The sequence below is a fragment of the Monomorium pharaonis genome, chromosome 7 (genome assembly GCF_013373865.1).
Source record: "Monomorium pharaonis isolate MP-MQ-018 chromosome 7, ASM1337386v2, whole genome shotgun sequence".
NCBI classification, from domain to species: domain Eukaryota; kingdom Metazoa; phylum Arthropoda; class Insecta; order Hymenoptera; family Formicidae; genus Monomorium; species Monomorium pharaonis.
The window spans coordinates 22687297-22710454 of NC_050473.1; the positions used below are offsets into that span (position 1 = coordinate 22687297).

At 31.3% G+C, this 23158-nt stretch overlaps 3 protein-coding genes and 1 non-coding gene across 4 annotated transcripts in view; 2 read left to right on the top strand and 2 right to left on the bottom strand.

Annotated features, from left to right (window-relative positions):
- The window catches only part of LOC105838619, a 20016-nt gene extending 16661 nt beyond the window's left edge, over positions 1-3355 (bottom strand). The window contains exon 1 of the transcript XR_004964051.1: positions 353-3355. This is a non-coding gene — a transcript (uncharacterized LOC105838619). The remainder of the gene's footprint in view (positions 1-352) is intronic.
- A 4074-nt stretch (positions 3356-7429) lies between these two features.
- Positions 7430-10335, top strand: LOC105830224. The gene is made up of 2 exons (XM_036289459.1): positions 7430-10211; positions 10322-10335. The coding sequence occupies exon 1, from the start codon at positions 8870-8872 to the stop codon at positions 9812-9814; it is 945 nt and encodes a 314-aa protein (XP_036145352.1). The 5' UTR covers positions 7430-8869; the 3' UTR covers positions 9815-10211; positions 10322-10335.
- On the top strand, positions 9900-12557 carry LOC105829651. Its single transcript, XM_012668672.3, has 4 exons — positions 9900-11090; positions 11286-11527; positions 11727-11886; positions 12259-12557. The coding sequence occupies exons 1-4, from the start codon at positions 11057-11059 to the stop codon at positions 12276-12278; spliced, it is 456 nt and encodes a 151-aa protein (XP_012524126.1). The 5' UTR covers positions 9900-11056; the 3' UTR covers positions 12279-12557.
- A 5069-nt stretch (positions 12558-17626) lies between these two features.
- LOC118646475 lies at positions 17627-21206 on the bottom strand. The gene is made up of 2 exons (XM_036289466.1): positions 18694-21206; positions 17627-18563 (listed from the first exon to the last, which is right to left on the bottom strand). The coding sequence occupies exons 1-2, from the start codon at positions 18902-18904 to the stop codon at positions 18313-18315; spliced, it is 462 nt and encodes a 153-aa protein (XP_036145359.1). The 5' UTR covers positions 18905-21206; the 3' UTR covers positions 17627-18312.
- Positions 21207-23158: the final 1952 nt, after the last annotated feature.

Consider the following 23158-nt stretch of genomic DNA (forward strand, 5'->3'; position numbering starts at 1 on the left):
CGCAGTAACCGTGCGATCGACCAAATTATACAACAATAACAACTGAATTGTTACACGACGCGACAAGATACAGCGCGGGAATAACCCGCGACACGACGACCGGACGAAACGACAATTGACTCGGCTGCGGATCGGAACGCACACGCAACGCGAAACTATCACGAAATACACAGCACGTAGCGAAATCACGCGGACGGGCGCGATCGGGCGAGACGACGATGCTCCGTGGAATCCGCGAGCTCGGGATTCTCATAAACACGCCGAACGATGTTGCGATAACTACGCGACTTCCCCGCGGCTCGCCCAACCCGCGAAATCGGTGGCTTTACAATTGGCGGAACGTTCGTCTCACCACTTTGCCTCTCTTCTCGTGGCCTCCTCCGGGTCGGGATGACTCTCGTCCCTACGTCCTTCCTCACAACTCGGCTCGGGAACTCGGGACACACACAGTCTTATCTCTACGTCCGCAGCACGAGTGAGGAATCCTGGATCTCGCGGGGGCCGCTCGGCGGCGCGCCCCACCTTGCCTCCGGCGTTCCTGGCCCTTATTGGTTGATTTCGCGAAAATCGATTTTCGCGCAGAGCGCGGTGCCCACGCTGTCGTCGGCTGATCGATCCACGCACGGCGGTCGATGATTATGGGCCCCGGGCACGGGAATCCTGGCGCTTTCTCGCGCGCCCGACTCTTTTCTCCTCGCCCGGCGTATCCTCCGCCATCGGGGCGTCATTTCCTCCTCGACGGGGCGTCGGCGCATCTTGAGTTGTCGTGATTCTTTCGCCGGACTTCCCGCGGCATCGGGTCTGCAATCGCCCCGTCGGGATGTCGGCATCGCGCGCCGTCGTTGGGTCCTGAAAGCGTGATTCAGCGGCAGTATCGGAATTCTTACATGGCACAAACGGTAGGCAAGATAAGGGCGACATTACCTGCGGACCCCCGCTTAAAAGGGTCTTCTTTGACTCCCTCGTTGCCCGTTCCTCTGCAATCTCCGGGAAGATTTTCCGTTGAGACGAGACGTCCGACAACTACAACGAGATCTTCATAGCCACCGATCTCTGCCGCACCCGCGGTATAACGTTCGCAAAAATCTTAACAAGTAATTAGATGGACAGCACGTGGGACGTCACACACACAAAGTACAAAAGAATACGCTTTTGCGTCCGCTCCCGAGCGGGAGGACGCAGGGCCCGCGTGATGTTATTGCGTAAGGGCCCTCAGGGCCTTGTGACGGACAGCAGCCTGCGGCTGTCATGTCACAATATCTAGACAATCTAAGACATTATTTTTTCCATAAATTAGTATGTAGAAATATAATATGTATACAGGGTGTCCATGAACATATTGGTCAACGCTCGTAAAAAAGTAGAAGAGATTGAGATGAACATAAAAGTCCAATATTGTCTTGGGTGAGATCCACTAATAATCGGGATATTAGCGTATGGCCCAGATAGCCACAAATGTATGTATGAGCACAAATTGTTCTCATGTTGCTAATAAAGATGTTAGCATCTTGCTATGCATTTACGTCGTCCCTTGTGCTGTTATTTGCTAGCATTCGACACTGATCTAATGCTAGTATAATGTTTGAAACGTGCAAAGAATTTTATTTCCGACATCAAATGCTAGCAGACAACAGCACAACGGACGACATAAATGCATAGGAAGATGCTAATATCTTTATTATACCAAACTGGCTATCTGGGGGGATCTGCAAGAACCTAATTAATTTCTATCGTAATTGTGAACAATAAATTAATGAAAGCTTATCGTATATTCACGATAGATCTTTTCTTCCATGTTATAGCTCGAGCGGATCGAGTTCTTCCCTCGGCGCGCTCTCTTTTGCATAATTTGAAAAATTAATACCTCGATATTGGTGGACCTAACCTAAGACCTAACCCAAGACCTAACCGAAGACAATATTGGATTTTTATGTTCATCTCAATTCTCTTGACGCGCTATGTGAGCCGGTCTTGGCTGCGTTCTAGTTCACCCACGCTTTCGCGAGGGCGCTCTCCGTACGCGGATCTGCGCGCGTTAGGTCTAGTCTACAATGGATGTTGTAAGTCGTGTCGTAAGAAATCTAGCCAATCATAGTTGATCTTAGAAAAGAAAGAGAGAAGAAAAGCGAACATGATTGGGTAAATTTCTTACGATACGACTTACGACATCCATTGTAGATCAGGCCTTACCGCCAATGCGACCACCACCATTGTTTTTCACGGTGCCATATCGATAAGATCGCGGATCAATAAACGCTGCTAACTAATCAATTAAAATGAAGGTTTATTAACCACCTAACCCATTCGGAAGTAAACAGCACAAACACTGTGACGTGCGCAGTGTCTCATAAAAGAGCTACAAGTCATAACAAACAGAAGCTCTAACAGGTACATTATTTACTACCGCATTTCACTCTCTAAATCTTAATCAGTGGATATTCACTGATTCGCAGTGACGTACTTATAACTGTGATAATCAGTGAATATTCACTGTCTTTAAGTGATTTTCACTTTAGAATTATTGTACAGTCACTGAAAGGTCAGTGTATTTATTTCACTGATTGTCAGTGAAATAAATACACTGAAAATCAATATGTATATCACTGAACGTCAATGTATTTCCACTGATTTTGTTCCACTGATCGAGTTTTCACTGATTGTGATTTAGAGAGCAAGATATGTTAACTTATATTATATTTACAATTTATAAACTATTACATTTTTGTTATTGTATTTTTAAATTTTTAATCCATAATACAATTAATAATCATAAATCTGGCAGAAACATTTTAAATTTAATAAAAATATTTTGCTATCCGAACTTTTAATAAATTAAGATTCTACCTCCTATAAGAAAAAGAAAGAAAATATATTTGGACTTTAAAATAGAATGACGAGAAAGAATCAACTTATTATCCTAATGCTTGTGTTATTCGATCGCTTAATGTTTAATTTTATTGATTTTTAATCGAAGTACGATTAAATGAATGCAGTCATGATTAAAAAAAGCAATACAAAATTGTTATATTGATAATGAATGATTAATGTTTTCAACACATTGTATTATATAATAATGTATTTAATTTTTATTAAAAATTACAAAACATTTTATTCGACAATTAAAAAAACACTAAACATTATAATAATTAATTGAAAGTAACTGGTAAGATTGGTTTAATTAATTGATTTATTGTCGATTATATTGTCTTGGCCGTCCTTAATTCATATGAGCGTGGCTTAACTGGAACAAAAAATGCATAGCGTTGCTGTTGTCTATATGCGCCCGCTCGGGTTCTTCTACGTCTTTGATCTGTAATAATAATAATAATATGATTATAAGTAAAATCACAGCAAGTGAAATTAAAAATAAAAATAAAAAAAGATAATTAATTTTTCTAAATTTAATTAATATTGAATTGTAAATTAGTTAAGAGATTATTATAGTGTCTCGCGTCAAGTGAGAGCCGTGTATTATATGCGAGTACGCGACTTGCGAGCATTTGAGATTATTAAATTTTAATATATATAAGAATATAAAAAATATTACTTGTATCAGGCAGTTGAGGATTGGCGTGAGAATCAGCGTGATGATTGGCCTGAGGTTCGGTGTGAGAATCAGCTTGCGGAGAATTGACATATGGTCGGCCGGCGTCAGCGCGAAGATTTGCCTGGTCCGCGCGAGGAACATTGGTTCTTTCGGTATGAGGACTTTCGGCTTGTTGATTTTTATTAGATGTTCGTCCATCATTATGAACATCATCAGTGCGATTGGTCCGTTTTGAATAGGATCTCTCTGCGTGTGCCAGTCGAGTGCGTATTGCAGTCGGTTTGACTGGATGATCGGTTTTACTTTTTCAATTGAAACTACGTCTTCGTCTTCCATATCGATATCAATCTGAAATTTTTAATAAAACAATTATTGTTATACAAATATTTTTTAATCAAATATTGAGGATTATAAAGAATTACAAATGATTTACTTAAGTCTGATATATTCTCCATGTTCATCTTTAATGTCCGTTTGTCATTTCTTCTTCTTCTTTTTCTTGTCGACATATCGACTTTCTGCGATGCTGATTAATATCTCGCTGCGCTTACTTCGTATTGCAAGAGTAACTTCCACTCTCAGTATATATTTTGACAGTTTACGTGTTGTGACAGTTCTTGATTTTGATATCAAAGAATTTTGCAAAGATCTTATTGTAATTTGCATGTCAAAGGTTTTCTTATGCAAAGGTCTTTGTAATAATTGTGGTAAGTGACTTTATTAACTACTTAACACACACACACACACACACACACACACACACACACACACACACACACACACACACACACACACACACACACACACACACACACACACACACACACACACACATATACACACACATTATATGTATAATATATATATATACACCCTAACAGCACATTGAGATTCTGAGAACGTTCTGAGAATATCGCAAAAGTATATTGCGTATATTCTCAAAACAATCGCATTACGTACTGCGACTAACCAAGTACATTCTGAGAACGTTCAAATGTCCGCGGTACTTTCTCCCATAGAGTGTCGCTGCGAATGTCTATAGATTGACGCAATGATGAAAACGGGAAGGTTTCAGTCGATCACTTATACACGCACACATTTACGCAGTGGGGCGCGCGCGCTTACATATAGATTAGGATTAGGTTAGGGTTATTGCGCGTTCAAGATGACAAAGCAGCTAGCCTGCTCGCCGAGCGATTAAATAAGATTGATTTTTTCTTATAGATCCAATCAATCATGGTGGAAGTAACAAGGTGTGCTATTACCTCGAACGAATTTTTGTCACGTTCTGCGCAGCACCAACCCACACAGCAATGGAGATCTGTAGGATATACTGAATTTATCCTATAAATCCCAAATATATCTTGATGTCCATAAAATATTGTCAGTATATTCTGATGTTGTATATACTGAAACGCTTTCGTAGAAAACATTTAGAGGATACCTTATTGAGATATATGCAGCCCAGAGAACATTATGACGTCTTAAAGACGTCTAAAAGACGTCTTATATTTCTATAAGACATCTTATAAAACTATCAGAAAGACGTCTTTTAGACGACTTTAAGACGTCTTATGACCCGATTTAAGACGTTTTTAAGACGTCTAAAAGACGTCTAATTTTTTTTATTTATGACGTTTTTGAGACGTCTTATATAAAAATTATTTTAGACATCCCTGGCGAAAAAATTTCTACAAAATTCTAAAAAACTACAAAAATTTACAAAAGTATTCCAATTCTGGCATTTTTTTGTAGTTTTTACAGAAAAATGCTAAATTTGAAACACACTTTTGTAAATTTTTGTAGTTTTTTAGAATTTTGTAGAAAATTTTTCCACCAAGGATTCCAAAAGCTAGGTTTATTATTTTTTATTTTTTATTATTTTAAACAAAATACTTTATATTTATATTTCATTATTTTTATTTTATTATTAAGATAAGTTTTTTTATAAATAAAAAATTTTATATTATATATTTGAATTTTATTTCATGTTTTCGTGATTGGAAATTACAGAATTTTACAGAGATACTGGATTCAGTCACATATTTTACAGCAACTTAAGCGCAACACTATTATCGTCCGATTTATTAATTGTCAAAAACTGTTGTCAGAAATGTTGTCAGAAAGGTTAATTATTTCCAATAACAGCCTACACACGCGATACGTACGAGAGTTAAAAAGTTGTGTTGTATTAACGTATCCACACTCGGCTGCGTTACACAGCAAATCGGGACAAAACGTCCCAACACACACGCGATACGTGCAAGAGTTCAAAAATTGATACGGGATAAGCACGTCGATCGACTTGATCGCATCACACGGCAGATTTGGTTATGTGCGTCATTCGACGTCTTAAAAACGTCTTTCTCAGACGTCGTAAAGACGTCTAAATGGCGTCTCAAAGAATATGTCTTAAAAAGACGTATTTTAGACGTCTTAAGAGAGACGTCTAAAATAAGACGATTTTAAGACGTCATAAAGACGTCTTTTAATAAAGTCTCAAAGACGTCTCTTTTAAGACGTCTTAAAGATGTCTTTTAGACATGCGTGTTGTCTGGGAGATTTTAAAAAGAAAATTTACACGACATCGTGAGAATATATATCAAACATATTAAAAACGTGCACAGTAGATAAAAGAAAACACCGATAGAAAAGTATAATTGCAAGTATTTTTATTAATAACTGCAGGCTATATAATCGATTAGTTTGTATACAAACATATATTGTCTTAACCGTCGTTTATTTATATATTAATTAATTGAATTCTAAAGATCAACTGCCACGCGCGCACGCGCGTCATGCGCAATCGCGGGAGTTGGTCTTTTGGCGCGCATCTGCACATGCAAGCGTCCAAATTATATGGTGAGCGTAAGAATTTCCACGTTTCCACAAGAAGTTTTGGTCACTGTAACTGATATATACGGTAAGTGAATGAAATAAACCAAATATTAGGTTTTATAAACTTAGCTTCTCAATGTCTTTTGAATAATAAGCTCACACGGTAGCATAAATTGCAAATATAATCTATCTTTTTTTAATTCTCATTATTACACGCAATAAATTATTGTTACACTTTTATACATCCATATTCTACATGAAATAATAATGTTATTTGTGTATCGTAGTTTTTGTTGCTGTATACGTTCTGCTTTCAAAAAGTTTAACATAAATAACAGAAAGAGGACAAAAAAAGATCCCCTATAACCATTTCTGCTGTGACAAATGTTGGCAACAGATTCTGTTGCCAAAAAGGCGACAAATGAAGGAGAAACATATCTTGTCATTGCAAACACTATTAGCAGATATTCAGCAAATATTTAGCAACGTCTGTCATCAGAATACATGACAAAATAATAATGAACTGCGAGCAGATTTATTGAAAATATTGATAACAGATTGACGACAAACACCAAAGTGCAAACAATGTTAGCAAATTGCTTGTAGAAATGCAACAACATTTGTGTGTCAAAGTACACGACAGATTGATACCATGCAGAAATGCAGCAGATCTGTCGAAATGTCAAATTGGCAATAAAAAGTGCGGCACCGTCGATAGGCGGCTTACTTTCTCGGGAGTAAAATGCAGTCAACTCGCTACATAAAGACCATTCGCAGCGCGACTAAGGTAAGCAAAAATTATCTTCCTTCGCAGCGCCTGCGGAGGATGTGACGGAGGACCGTCACATTATACTTTTATGATACAGAACTGGTAGTATTTTCATTTTTTTGGAGTGAGATTTAATTTAACTACAAAGAAATTTAGAGGCCCCTCTATAAGAAATATTAGATGTTATGGAGAGGGTTGGGTAAATTATTTAATCTGTTTCTACTCCTGAATTAATAAATCTTCCCAGGAGATTGCTTACATCGATTCTCAAATAAAATTATAACTGTGATGAAAGAAGAAATAAAAAGATTCGACAAATCTGTCGCCAATCTGTCATCATTTATGAATACAGATCTGTTGCATATTTGGCGCAAATCTGCTGTGAGTTTACGTTGCAACATCTGTTCTCAATTTGCTGCGTGAATTTGTCATTGTATTGCTAGTGACAGATCTGCTCTGGTGTTGCACTCAATTTGATGTCAAGATTTGATAACAATTTTTGCTTGCAATTGGGGCGCACTCGAGGACACAGTAGGCCATAGTTTTGGCAGCCTGATTCCGCAAGAAATTTTTAGCAGTTTGCTGACAATTTGGCAGCAAATGGTTAGCTGGGATGTAAGTCACATCACGGATAGACATTATAGGAGATTGATAGAAGCTGAAAATAAAAAATGTTACAGTCAAATATTTTCCTCTTTAGCTGGTACTTCAAGAGATTATAATCATTTTACTGAAGCAGTTGAACCATTATCTAATGAATCATTAACAAGCAGCGATACGAAGAGAGAAAGTGAAATTTTTGCAAGTGATACACCAGCCACATACTCTGTTGAAAGTTCAATTACTTACTGTAATGAAGATATAAATTCAAATATAGAATCTGTTCAATCGGAAAATTCTTTGTCCGATACTGTAAAATTAAAATTGTTTTTAAGAAAATAGGCTATACGAAATCAAATCACAAACTCTGCATTATCACAATTATTATGTGGATTAAAAAAGTTTCAATGTTTTGATACATTATGCTGTGATGCAAGAACATTGCTTCAAACACCTTTGCAATATGAAATAAAAACTGTTGTACCAGGAATATATATGCACTTTGGATTACGTAATGGTATAAAAAAGAATTTAGAAGAATGTACCTTATCATCAACTTGTATTGAAGTAGCTGTTAATATAGATGGACTTCCACTTAGTAAATCTTCAAATAGTTCATTTTGGCCAATTTTAGGATCTATTGTACCTCATGGAAAGGTTTTTATTATTGGAGTTTATCATGGTGATGAAAAACCAAAAAATGTTAACGATTTTTTACAAGATTTTGTTGCAGAAAGTATAGAATTATATGAAAGTGGAATTTCTATCAATAATTTTCTATATCAGTTTAAAATTAAATATTTTGTATGTGATGCCCCTACAAAATCTTATATTCTTCAATGTAGAGGACATACTGGGTATTTTAGTTGCACGAAATGTACAGTTGAAGGTACTTACAGCCAAAGGAGAATTTGTTTCCCGGAAATAAATGCATCTAAACGTACAGACAAAGATTTTAGAATGCATACTGACGATTCTTACCATTTATCACATACTTTACTTGAAAAAATTCCTGATCTTAATTTTGTACGTAATTTTGTACTTGATTACATGCATTTAGTATGTTTGAGTGTCACACGTAAATTGCTTTATTTATGGTTAAATGGAGATAGAGGATGTCACATTATGACATAGAGAAAATTTCAAATGAACTTGAACATTTAAGATCTTATATACCCAGAGAATTTGTCCGTAAACCGCGGTCATTGAAATATGTAAAATTATGGAAAGCTACTGAACATCGTCAGCTACTTTTATATACTGGTCCAATAGTTTTGAAATCTGTTTTATCAAAAGATGCTTACAAGCATTTTCTAAGCTTGCACGTAGCCATTAGAATATTATGTAACGAAGACACAAAAAATGCATATGCAGAATATGCACAAACATTACTAAAACATTTTGTTAAGTCTTTTATAAAATTATATGGAAAACATCACATATTGCATAATGTACATGGATTGATTCACCTTGTTGAAGATGTCAAAAGTTTTGGTATTTTAGATAATTTTAGCGCTTTTAAATTTGAGAATTTTATGCAAATACTAAAACGATATGTAAGAAAAAATGATAAGCCCTTACAACAATTATTTCGACGATACCATGAAGCACATGTAACAACTGAAAAAAGGTCAATAAGTAAGAAGCTTTATCCTATAAAAGTAACACGTCATTATGATGATCTATTATTACCTTTAACAAGTAATCCACAATATATAGCAGCTGAGTGCACCTACTTTAAATTAAATGCAAAGAATATAGCAAATAATTGTTGTGGATTAAAAGATAATACTATATTAATAATGATTAATATAGCACACTCTACTGAAACTGGAGAATTAATGATATTAGGTTACGAGTTTAAGTGCAAGCAAAATTTTTATAATGTACCATGTGAATCATCTGCTCTTCGTATATATAAGATATCTAAAAAATCCAATCTAAAAATGTGGCCTTTATCTGCTGTAAATGTAAAATACGTTAAGTTTCCATGTGGTAATGATGAATTCATTGTTGTTCCTCTATTACATAGCGAAATAGTGGAAGGAGCAGAATTTTGATTTTTAAAGATATATATTTGCAGGATCTTTATTTTTGTAAATTATTTTTGTAAATATTTTGTGTATGTTTCACATTATTTTTTATTATGTAATAAAAACCTGTTTATATAATAATATATTCTAATATAGTATGTTTTTTATTATTTCAGATAAAAGAAAGATAACTATTTTATAATGCCACTAGAAAACATGGATCATCAGAAAAGTTTATATTACATAGTAGAATTTTCTGACGGTATGCAACTTATACCATCTAATTGGTTGAATGTTTTTAAAACTAAGGCATACTGGCCTAACTTTACAAATATAAAAAAATATGATAAAGCTGTACAATATATGGAGCCTGTTGGAAAAAATTGGACGTTATGTAACATATTAAGAATATTAGGTAGTGCTGGTAAGCAAAAATATACAATATACATTTTATGACAAGTACTTATAAAGAATTATATATTAACTACTTTTTTTCTCTAGTAAGTTAATAAAAACACTACTTTATCATTTCAGGTTTTTTTGAGTCGGGGAAAAAAAAATTAAAATTAGCTGAGATGTCTTCAGATTTAAATACTGATGCCAGTGATGATGAAAAGTCAAAAAAAGATAGAAAACTAAGACATGCAAAAAAATACGATAATGAAACTGATTCAGATTCAGAAACTGCTGAATCTGTACTTACGCCATTTCCTAAATTGCATTCGTACAAAACTACCAAATAGTAACCGTAAAAATGCCTTATGTGGAAACGCTGCACAGGCTGGTTGTTCTTGTTGGAAAATTAAAGTATTTAGGTCGTTCTCTTTCTTAACTCAGTACCAGTGTTTGCGATATGCTGCGTCCTTTTATGCGTTTTTCTTTCTTTGTTTTATTTCATGGCTGTTACCGGGTACCACTAGCGCGCTGTCTATACTCGCTCTCTTCCTTTTGTTTTTGTCACTAGTCGTCATTGTCGCTAGTCAGTACGCTCTACCATCCTGCACGAGAAGGATCACGCGGCGTGTTAACCTATCTTTGATTCGTGTAATCTTTTACTTGAAATACATAGCAATTATATACACGGAAATATAGTGTGACGTACTATCTGCTACCTAAGAAAAATCCAACAGTTCTACAGAAACTCAATTAGAAAATCATATTAAATCCGTTTCTAAATCTACAAATCTTATAAAGACTAGAAAGAAGGATGAAGAATAAGAGGTAGCTTTGGAATATAAAAGGGCAAAGGAAGATGATACTGAACAACATATGCAAGAAATTTTCAAAGAAAATATGTTTTATGGTACATTCATTTATACGTTTATTATAATTTATTATTAAATATTTCTATTTTTTATTTTTTATTTCGTGAATGCTTATGTATACGTGTGCTTACGTGCGTGTATGTGCAATTATAATATGATTCCTATATTACAAAGTTATTAGCACGGAAATATTATACAATGAATTAATGAACATTAATAATGTTGACATATAGGAGAAGGAGAGTTTCAAAAATTTATGATAAAAAGTATGACTGATACTAAATTTAAATTAAAACGTTGCGAAAATATTTTGGTGCATATATTAACAGCAATTAATACTTCTAATGTATCACAAAAGGAAGATAATTCAATATTAACAAATGACTCATTAGATGAATTTCCCATAGCAGATTTGGAAACTTTGAAAAAAGTCGAAGATCAATTACAAAAAAATGAATCGTACAAAAATGCAATGGTAAGAAAAATTACACATCTCTAGAAGAATATATGCTTTCTGCACATATAAGTAGATCAGATCATTCTGAACAAAAAATCTTTTACTAATAACCACGCAAAATTTAGTTATTAATTTGGGTTAATTTATAACTGTCAAAGTATCCATTATAATTTTTAAAAATATAATTATTTTTATTAATTCATAGTTCTTTTTTCAGGTAAAAATGTTGAGTATGGTAGGAGGACATGGCTTAAAATCTCTTACTCTTAACATTTTGACACGTGCATTAAGTAACTTTATTGCTACGAAGTACAGTTGGGTTGGTGGAAAAAAAAAATTTGTATTTTCTAATCTATTTTTGTGGAAGATTATTTTAAGTAAGTAAAAAAGAGCAAAAAATATCTTATTAAATTAAATAGTAATAATTATAGTGCGCACGCGTGTCTATACAACACACGCGTAATTTAAATTTTGACTCTTTCATAATTATAATTGTATTTTTATAATTGTAATATATTAATAATATAATTGTATTACAAGTGTTGTCAGACGACATATTCCTAATGCACTTGAATCTGATATTTCAAAATATATAAAAATATGGTTAGCGCATGCAGGAGAAAGATTAAAAAGAGAGCAAAAGTGATTATAATTATTATTTATACGTTTTTACTTTATGTAATGTTATTTAATATTCTTTGTACTAAAAAAACGCTCTAAATAATAATTAAATAATTTATTTTTTCCAGAAAAACTGAAACAGAGCTAGAAGACGCCAGTAATAATGATGCAGTAGGTGAACAATCATTAATTGCATTAGAAGACTGTATCTTACTGCCTCAGATATAATATTGTTTTATTTCTATTTTATAGTATATTAGATTTGTAAAGTAAATTGCTGATAATTATGAAGTAATAACATTAGTTTAGATTTAAATACAAATACATATAAAAAAAATTTATTTTTATTAATACTAGTGACTATTATATCAAAGATTTATGATTATATATAAAGAAAAAGTGCAATGAAAACAAATTGAAGTACAAATTAACCAAAGTATCTCATGTTTATTTAATTTAATTAATAACAATCTAATTGTAATTTTTATTTTGCTAAAGCAGTTTACTTCATAATTAATTCTTTTATAAGTCGTATTATAAAACGTAAAGGAATACACATATAATTTTTAGTTACTCAGTATATTAAAATATTAAGTTAAAAAAAAAATAAAAATATTTTATTTTATTGAAGAATAAAGTTCTACATTTTTAAATTGAAGATTTATGGTAAACTAATATTTTTGCATTAAGAAATATAATTAGAATAAATATACGTATAAATAAAATCAGATTGTTTTTCAACGAAATAATATAAAAAATGTTTTAAATTATTATTTAGAAAAAATAAAAAAGGAAGAAGCAAGTTACTTTAAAGAGACGTGGGAAAAATATTTGTAGATAATTCAAAATGATTTTAATTGTTTTAAATGGATAATTCTTAAAGTAGAATGAATTAATTAAAAAGAAATTTTTATTTTAAAGTAGATGAAAAATATGAAATTTTTTTATGTAGAGGAAGTATTTCATAAGCTTCGACTATTTTTTGTGTATAATATTAAATTGTGTTAAAAAGTTGTGTTAAAAAATTAAGAATTTGTTAAAAATGTAACTTTTGTATTTTCTTCGTCTTTTATAATAATAATAAATTTTATATAATTTTAGATTCAACGTTAATATTGAGTGTGCTTCACACTTGATATTACAAATCGTTGAATTGACCAATTAGGACAAAAATTTTTAAATATTTTTGTCCTATCTTGTCAATCAAACAATTTGTAATATCGGGTGTGGAGTACCACCTATCATTATTTATAATATTATAAACGTTTTTCCCTCAATGTCCTGATTAATTATCACAATAATCTCTAGTACATCTATATGATATACATGCAAAGTACTGAGGTGTATATTCTGTGTGTGTGTGTAAACGATACTATTATAATATATCTGAATAATATTCTATGAATATATTTCTATAAACTAGAAATATCTTAATGGTTTCGCAAGAGCGGACATTAGTCTATTTTACAAATATTCTATAGATATTTAATGGTATTTTAGATATCTCAATAATATTCCGATTTCCCGGCAAGATATCCTAATGACATTACGCAGATCCACTTTTACTGTGTGGGAAGTTTCCGCCATCTTGCATAATTACCATAGCAACCAATTGACAGGTTGTCGTTTAAAATGCCATCGTGTTTATTTTTAAATAAATATACAAATTTGTATATTTCCTACTGAGTAATTCCTACCGGGTAATCCTACTGAGATGTTGATTAATCAAGAAAATGACTGGATTAACTACATCTCTAGAGGAAAGATTATAAGGCCTTCTCCAGACTTATTTAAAGCGGCAATAGTAATGAATGAAGAATTCCCAGCGTACCATGGATCCTTCTTGCGGAAAGATCTATGGATATTTCAAACAGTCGCAGATAGAACCGAAAAAAGATTTGACAAAAATATAATAATCCCGCACGAGGTTTTATTATGTTCTATTAGAACACGAACATATATAAGACTTCGCATAATAAATAAAAAAATTTCGGCGGAAATAATAAAATAAAACAAAAAAGAAAAATGAAAAAATTTACTAATAAAAAGTAATTTTATATTTTATTATATTATATATTGTTTCTCTGTGTTTATCAGTGTTATATTTGTATTTATGTATTTGTATTTTTGTCTTTTAATATATTCACTATAATTATAATTATATACAAAAATCTTTTATTATAATAATAACTCTTTCTTGCTCAAATCTTTGTTTAATATCCATTTAAATTATACAAGATGGCGGAATCTTGGCATGCTCTCTTATTGGTCAATAGAAATGCCTGCGCAATAGCACACCTTGTTACTTCCACCATGCAATCAATCACATATTCAACCACTCGACGAGCAGGCTAGCCGCTCTGTTAATCTTGAACACGTTTATTAATTTCACAATTTTACATTATAAATTTGTTTTTATTGTAATGTGAATAATGATTTGTATTAACATAATTAAAGTTATACAACTGATAGAAAAACGCTACCAAATAAACTGATCGAATAAAATATTCGCACTCGGTACAAAAAAAATATGGCTAATAAAAATAAAATTAAAAAATAAAAAAACAACAAAAATAAATATTATAATCAAACATAAACTTAAAAAATTATAAAACATTCTCAAACGACGGCACCTCTTTTTTACGCATAAAAACGCAAACTTAAAAAATCTACGGGAAAAATATTTTGCTATTCATCAAGTTCTTCGGCGGATTTATTGGCGAGTTCTTCGTTTCGATTTCTTTCTCTTTTTTCTCTTTCTCGGTCTATTCTTTCTCTGGCATGTGCCAACCAAATTTTTATTGGCTGTGAAATCTGATCGTCTTTCACACTTGTATATGCGTTTCTTATCACGCCTGTAAAAATAAATTTTTATATTACTTTATTATTTCTTAGTTAATAATAGATTTATCTTTACATCACAAGTTTATAATTATTATGTAATTTTAATTAATAAGTGTAATAGTTAATTTTATTTATAATGCACATATAAATACAAGATTATTAAGAAATATTGATATGTCACTAATTATATATAAATCAATAATTAATGTATACATATTTTGTAAATTTAATAAATAAATAAATACAAATATTTACGAACATCTCTTTCAAAATCGGAATTTTAGTATTTTATAACATTAATAAGGAAAACTGTTTTTTACTTACTTTGAATTACTTGGCACAAGTTTAATTTAGAAAAATTGCCCTTTTTTTGCACCATGCCAGCTGAACAGCACCGCAACTTCATTTGAGATTATTTGTCTCATTGAAGATAAACATATGTTTATAATCTTGCTCTGTTAAACGCGCTAATTGTTTAATCTAGAATAATTTGGAATTATTATTATACCTATGTTCTAAATATAAGCAATCGAAAGTTTAAGTAAATTTTCTTTAAAGGCGTCATTTAGGCGTCCCTAATTCAACAAGTGATATTAATTTAGGATCTGCAATTCTTAAGCGTCGTTTACAATGACAGCAGGAGTAATGGATTAAAATTGGAAGATATCAGAATAAGCTGGTTTTCCAATGTAATAGGGCATGGAGTAAGACCGTAAGCAAAATAGTTGAATCTCTTTCTTTACTTTGCTTACGGCCTTAATCTATACCCTATTTCACCGGAAAACCAGCTCACTCTGGCGACTTACGCTACCCTGCTGCCATTGTAGACAACGATTTGAACTATAATCATAAACATAAACTATTGTGTCCTTTTAAACAGAAACTTTTTAATATTAAAGTAGTCATTACCATTTCATTCCGATAAAATGCATCATTGCCAAGTTTTATTTCCATGGCTTGTAATTCATTTTCATTCTTTAAAGGTAGATCTTGAAAAATGTCTATCTTTTCCTGTTCTTCATCTGGCTGTATCGTATTAGATATCTTGTCTAAGATTTGTTTTAATCGTTTTGCGACGTTACTGATTTTCATTTCCAGATGCTGGAATTTTTGAACGACATATCGTTTAAAATCAAATCCTACAACACATTCAAAATACATTAATGCGTGGATACATATGTGTGTATACATATGTGTGTATATTATTAATGTATCCTACATTACCGCTCAAAAGTATTTGTCCGCTGTCTTCCTTAAGTAAATGATAGAAATTCAAAAGATTAATAAACAATTTAAAAAATGAAAATTGGATATAACATTAAAAATGTTTAATAGATTAAAATTTTACATTCAACAGATCTAAAAAAAAAGACAGAAATAGAACAGAAATTAAACATAAATTTCATGTATGAATCAGAGCAAGCAAATATTTTTCAGCGGCAGTGTATACATACATATATACAACAAATATAACTTTCTCAAATAGCGTTGACTTCCATGAGAAGAACAGTTTTAAATAATTTAATTGCAAACAAAATAAAAGAATATCGAAAAATTACAATTTATCATAAGAAAGAATGGAGTTTTAAGAACATGTTAGATTTAAAAAGTATATAATTGATATAAAATAGATATATAATATATAACAGATAACCGTACTATCAATTACTTGTATACTAACCTCCTTCATAATTATTTACCATCCTTGCCGGTCTGTTTAGGACATAATCATTCTGCCAGTCATCCGATTTTAGAATACTGCGTTGTAGTGCGTTTGTGCGATGTAAATCTAAAACAAGTAAAACATGCTATTATTCATATTTCAAAATATATATACATATACACATGTATATGTATATAATACATACTCGTTAAGAAAATAGAAATTATTTGCAAAGATAAAATAAATTTTAGATAGAATTTATTTGCATACTAACCATCTTCATTATTTATCCTTGCCGGTTTGTTTAGAACAATATCATTTTGCCAGTCATCCAAATTTAGAATATTGCGTTGTGGTGCGTTTGTACGATGTAAATCTAAAACAAGTAAAACACGTTATCGTTAATATTTCAAAATAATGTTAACACATTAAATCCAAACAATATTTGTTATATGTGTTACACAAAATTTTCTTAAAAAGTTGATTTAAACAACTTTACTTAGCTCATTATTTAAATAAAATTTTATTAGCATTATTTATTATTTACATTATTTATTACTTTTTATTCTTTACTTTTTTATTTTATGTGAGTTACTTTTTTATCGAGTTGTTATTATTAATTATGAAAAACTCAAAAATCCAAAGATTATACAACTTTGGCATTACGTAGAAAATATTTTAATATGTAAAAAGAAATATTTTTTGCTGCCAGAATTCACCCTGGAGTAAAATCAAAGTTGGACAATTTTTCGAATAAAAAATAACAAATAAAGAATAAAGTTTCATTTATAAAAATTTATTATTAGAACAAAAATTTTTTCGCCTAAATATTTTATTTATGTAGAAATTTTGTAATATACAAATATAAGTTTTATTTGAATATAATCTTGTTCGAAATAGGCGAATAAATTTTTATTCCAAATTAAAACGTATTTTAACACAAAAAATAAAAGACTTAATTTTATGTTTAAAATTACGTTTGATCGAAACGAATAAAATTGATTTTTTAAACGTAACATTAATAGTAGAAAACGATTTTATTTCTTTTGATTTGCTTAAAAAACCAACTTTCTCAGGCAGATTTCTTAGCTTCTACTCACATTATTTAACGATTCATAAAAAAGAAGTTATAATAGGACTAATTGATAATGTACTACAATTGTCACACCCTAAATTCCACCAAAATAACATAATAGCAATAATTGAAATCCTACTACATAACAGCTATCCACTGAAATATATCTTTAACGTAATTAACAGAATTAAATTTACATATACAGAAAAAACAATAATAATATAAATCTCACTAATAACAATAAAAACACATTTACTATTCCTTACTTAAAAAATATGTCTAAAAAGTTTAAAAGATTAACTTCGATAAAGGAATGTAAAGTATCTTATTCTCTTAACAACAAATTAGGTTTATAAAAACTGACAAAGATTGACTAGATGAATCAGAAAACTGTGATATGATATATAAAATTTCTTGCCAAGATTGCAATGCTTTCTATGTAGGACAGACAAAAAGAAAACTAGCTACTAGAATTAAAGAACATAGAACAGATATTAATAAAACCTGTAAATCCCCGGTTTCTCGACATAAAGTTGGTTTTGATAACGAATTTAGGTGGAATAAAGTTAGAATCCTAGATACTTTATTGTATTCTTACCTTTAAGTGCCTGAGTTTTTTTTTTGCGATATTCCTCTATTAATATTAGTTTGTTTACATGGAGGTTTTGGAAGGGATAACATTAATGATTCATCAGACTCCTCACTATAGTTACTAGTAGAACTTAACCGGCGTTTTTTAGCAGCTCTGACTTTTCGTGATTTTTTACTTTTTTCCTCTTCGTCAGAGCATGTATTTAGATCTGATAACTGCTCGGCTAACTTTAATTTTGATCGTGCCACTTCATAGTCGGCTGAAAAATATATCATAATAAGCATTACAAATCATTTTCTGTAATAATAAAAAGTAAAAATATATATGCTACATAGAAAATTAATAGAAAATTTATGTCACAAAAAAGTAAAAAATATAGCATTACTTACAACATGATGTAAATATTTTCATAATAGGATACTCCTCCCAAGTTGATTCTGGTTCTTCCATATTTTTTACTGCTTTGTCATATCTTTTATTAGTTATGTAATTTTTCGGCCATTTTGCTCTTTTTAAATCACTAGTCAACCATATCGTGGGTATTATTTGAAGTCCATCTTTGAATTCAACAATAACATATTTCTTATTCTTGTCAGTCATTCTGTGGAAATGGATATAAGATTAATTCTTGGAATGCATCAGAGGAAAAACGGCAAATTTCTCATTTCTGTTTGGCAATTTCACATATTTTTAACAATGTTTTTAAGTGGCCATAATTTCAAATCAGATAAATTATGAACAGAATAAATATCAAGTAAGAAAGATGAACAGGAAACATTAAACAGATCTTCCTTTTCCAAAAATTTGTAACCAATAATGACAGGAGCATTCTGTTCTGCGCAGTAAGCCACGTTTTCTATACATACAATTGTGCCACAACTTAACCCACAACAACTATCAGCGACTGTCCCAGCTTTAAATGTCATTCCGTTGAACTTAATAGTTTTGTATTGTGGATTGCAACAATTCGGTATAAGCGGACCATCGTAATGTAACAACGATAAATTAGAATGTTTTGGAACAGAATATGACAAAGCGGTTGACGTGTAAAAGTTTTTCTCTTTTTCAATACATCTCCGTACAACTTGTTGTAAAAGTTTTTCCGCTTTTCGTACATATTTTTTCAGTATCTGCATATAGTTTTCAAATTTAAACGCACTAAAGTTGTCGAGAGGTCCAAATCTTTTGACATCATCGACAAGATGAACTAGACCGTGAACATTATGCGATACGTTTTGAATTCCGTACAGTTGTATAAATGTTTTAATAAAAAAATTAATAAGATCTTGCGCATAGCTTAGGTGTTGGTGTAAGTCCTTTGAAGATAAGATCCTTATAATGACATGTAATGTCATAAAATGTATATAGACATTTTTCTTTAATATAGATTTAAATGCCAATGGACCCGTATATAGTAATATTAATCTATATTCTGTGGCTTTCCATAATTTTACACAATCCAATCTTCGTGGTTTTCTCTGAAATTCTATAGGTATTGAGGGCTTTAAATTGGTAATCAAACGTGTAGAGATTTCGTCCGTTGGGCTCTGTGTTGTAGTCGATATTGCAGTTCACCATAAAGCCACAAGTTTAAGGGGCTACATACACCCAGAAATTTTGAAAAAATTGATTTTTCGTTTTTTGCATATTCGTAAAGTATAAGATCTTGAGAATATCCCTTGCAAGTTTCAAAGTGATTCCTTAAAAATTGTCGGAGATATAGCGAGAAAGGTCCAAGCGCGTTTGACGATGCTGGGGCGCGATGAGCGCCTTCTAATCCTTTGCAGCAAATAGTTTACGCAAGAATATTACACCGGCAAGCTAGAATTGAAGCCTTTGAAGCCGCTACATCTGAGAAGGGTTCACTGTATGGCCCTGGAGTGGATGACTCCATGTAAGTTTAAAAAGAAATTATCTACGTTTTAACCGAATGTCAAACTTTAAACGCGTTTCTCTCGAAACCATGTTTTCAAAACGCGTGCCAAAAATATCTCGGAAACGGCTAGACCGATTTACTTAAAATTTGGAGGGCTTAATCTACACAAAAAAAGGCAGTTTTTATCGGCGGTTTTTTTTAGAGCTCTTACTTTTTTTAAAGTTAAAAAAACGACCGATTTTTACCCTAAAAAATTGCTTTTTTTCTTTAAACGGCCGCCATTTTGCCAAAAATCGATATTTTAAAAATCGGCGATAAAGACTAGATAATATCATTCAGTTTAAGAAAATTCTAGGCTGGTCTGTTTCAGATAAGTTCTGTACGAGCTGCAATTGGCACCGCGGAGCACCTTTTTTTAACAAGGTCTTGCGACGAGGACAATATCTCCGCCATTTTTAAATATTTTTAGTTCAAATTTATTCTAAAACATGTTCTAAGAATGTATTTTAAAGTAAAGAAAACTAGGATTAATTACATACATTACGTTTCGAAAAAAAAAATCGAGAAAAAGGCCTATTTTTTATGTCTCTGGGTGTATGTAGCCCCTTAATAATTGCGCAATTTTCCTAAGCATATCAAATGCATGTAATCCAACGGAACATTTGTTACCGGTTTAAAATGAGAAATATTTAACAGACTGCACGTTGTATTTGGTTTGTGATAACTATCGTCTACTTTTTGTATAAAATCATCATCTGATCTAAATGGTGCGTCAAGTTGTGGGAAACATATTCGACCTCTTATATGATCTCCTTCCGTAGTACACTTTGTACAACTAGAATATCCAGAATGTCCTTTGATACACAAAACAAATGATTTAGCTGGTGTATCACAAATCAAAGCTTCAATCCGGCATGCTATCTGTCGACCGTTGAAGTTAATTCCATTTTCGCATATTTCGGTAGCCTCATTAACAAAATCTTTCAAGAAATCATTGGTGTCCTTCGGTTTTTCATACCCATAATAAAGTCCAATTATGAAAACATTGCCATATGGAATAAATGATCCAAGTATAGGCCAAAACTGTTGTTGCGATGATTTTGTTAATGGCAATCCGTCAATGTTCACAGCTATTTTTAAGCAATCAATGTTCTCTTTTACAGAAGATAATATTTGTCTTATAGATTTTACTAAACCAAAATGATAATATGATCCTGATATAACTGTACGGATATCTTGTTGTCTTGGTGTTTTTAAAAGCGTTCGTGCATCCGAAGAGAGTGTGGAAAAACAAGAATGTTTCTTCAATGTTAATAGCAATGCTCTTAAAGCTGTATGTGTAATTTGATGCTCTACAACCCAGACTGCAAGGTCGTCTTGAAAATCTCTTTCAATTTCATTTTCTAATGGCAGATAGCTTAATTCATCGCGATCGTTTAAAGATGATGGTTGTGAATCCGATTCTGATTGTTTATTTGCATTTTCATATTGTACGTCTGCATTTTTATGTTGTACAAAATCGACATTATTTTCACATTCAATGTCATTGTTGGTATTTATTCTGTTACAATTTATTCTATCATTGTTCAAATCTATTATATTACAATTAATTCCATCATTGTTCAAATCTGTTAGAGATTTACTATTTTCACGTGACAATGAGGATCTATCAAACAAATTTTGAGAAATAATATCTGCTTCTTGTACAGCTATTCTCCTGAGGTGTCTCTTTGATACATCTAAAATATCTTTTCTTTGACGTTTTCGATTTATTTCCATGTCAAGTGTTATATCGGTACAATATGAAAAAATATATACCTATAGACAAAATATTTTTATATTATATACCTGTAATTTATACAGGGTGTCATTTTAAGTTACCCACTCCAATAACTTTCTTATTTTTGATTACGTAGAAACATAGGTTTTAGACAAAAGTTGTATGGTTTAACATATGATTCCGCATTATGTTAGTAGATGTCGTCGTTTTCAAGAAATTTAGAAAACAATTTATTTCTAAAAAGTACTTGATTTTTTCCTTCATAAAAAAGTTGCTGATCTCGTAAAGGTATTTTCAAAATCTTTCCTGAAATTGTCTTCTGCATACGTTGTTCCAAACATAAATTAAGAGAGGTTGTGCGTTGCCAGTAAATAAATTAAATCTTGATGCTGGTTAAATCGACCTAACTGGCCAAGTTTATTGTTTAACAATTATAATATATAATTGTTATAATTGTTAAACATATAAATTAAGCTTCAAAGTTTACAGAGCCACTTACGATCTCAATAATTGTTTGTCAGAAGAAAAAGTGGTATAAAACTTTTTGACTTGATTTAATCTCAAAAATATATTGTTGCAATAGTACTTCTCCTTTCAAACCATACAACTTGTTTCTGAAACATTTGTTTCAACAATAAAAAGTAAGAAAATGATTGGGATAAGTAACTTAAAATGACTCATCCTGTATATTGTTTACAAGGTAAGCCAGTAATAGTGCCAGTATTAAAATTATGTCAAGTTATATTGTGTAACTATTAAAATAAATATTAATATTAGTATAAATTTATATAAAAATTATATAATCAATAAATTTTACACCTGAAATATATTTTTCAGACAAGACATTAATTTACTCATTTGCTTTAACTATTATATTTTTTTATTTTTGAATGTTTATATTTTTATCATATTTCACTTTTAAGAATACTATTTAACAACAGTATCTATGCATTTATTCAAAATGTTATTTTTCATATAAAGGTTTTTTTTTCATATAAAGTATATATATTTGCAATAAAAAAATAATTTTTATTATCAAAATTATATATTTTTTGAATTTTAGATTTAAAATGGAAGCTGAAGAATTTATCGATAATACATTAAGTACTCACCAAATAAAACTACCAAATTATATAAAGTTACTTTTAAAGTATATACAGGCCATGATATATCAATTTCAAAATTGGATGATGTTTAT

Bases quoted from the DNA above. Each gene is read 5' to 3' on its own strand.
- LOC105830224 (XM_036289459.1), top strand. From the start codon at position 8,870: ATGTCACATTATGACATAGAGAAAATTTCAAATGAACTTGAACATTTA.
- LOC105829651 (XM_012668672.3), top strand. From the start codon at position 11,057: ATGCAAGAAATTTTCAAAGAAAATATGTTTTATG. The intron at 11,528-11,726 runs GTAAGAAAAATT...TTCTTTTTTCAG, and splicing joins AATCGTACAAAAATGCAATG to GTAAAAATGTTGAGTATGGT. The intron at 11,887-12,258 runs GTAAGTAAAAAA...TATTTTTTCCAG, and splicing joins TTTGTGGAAGATTATTTTAA to AAAAACTGAAACAGAGCTAG.
- LOC118646475 (XM_036289466.1), bottom strand. From the start codon at position 18,904: ATGACTGACAAGAATAAGAAATATGTTATTGTTGAATTCAAAGATGGA. The intron at 18,564-18,693 runs GTAAGTAATGCT...TATATTTTTCAG, and splicing joins GAAAATATTTACATCATGTT to CCGACTATGAAGTGGCACGA.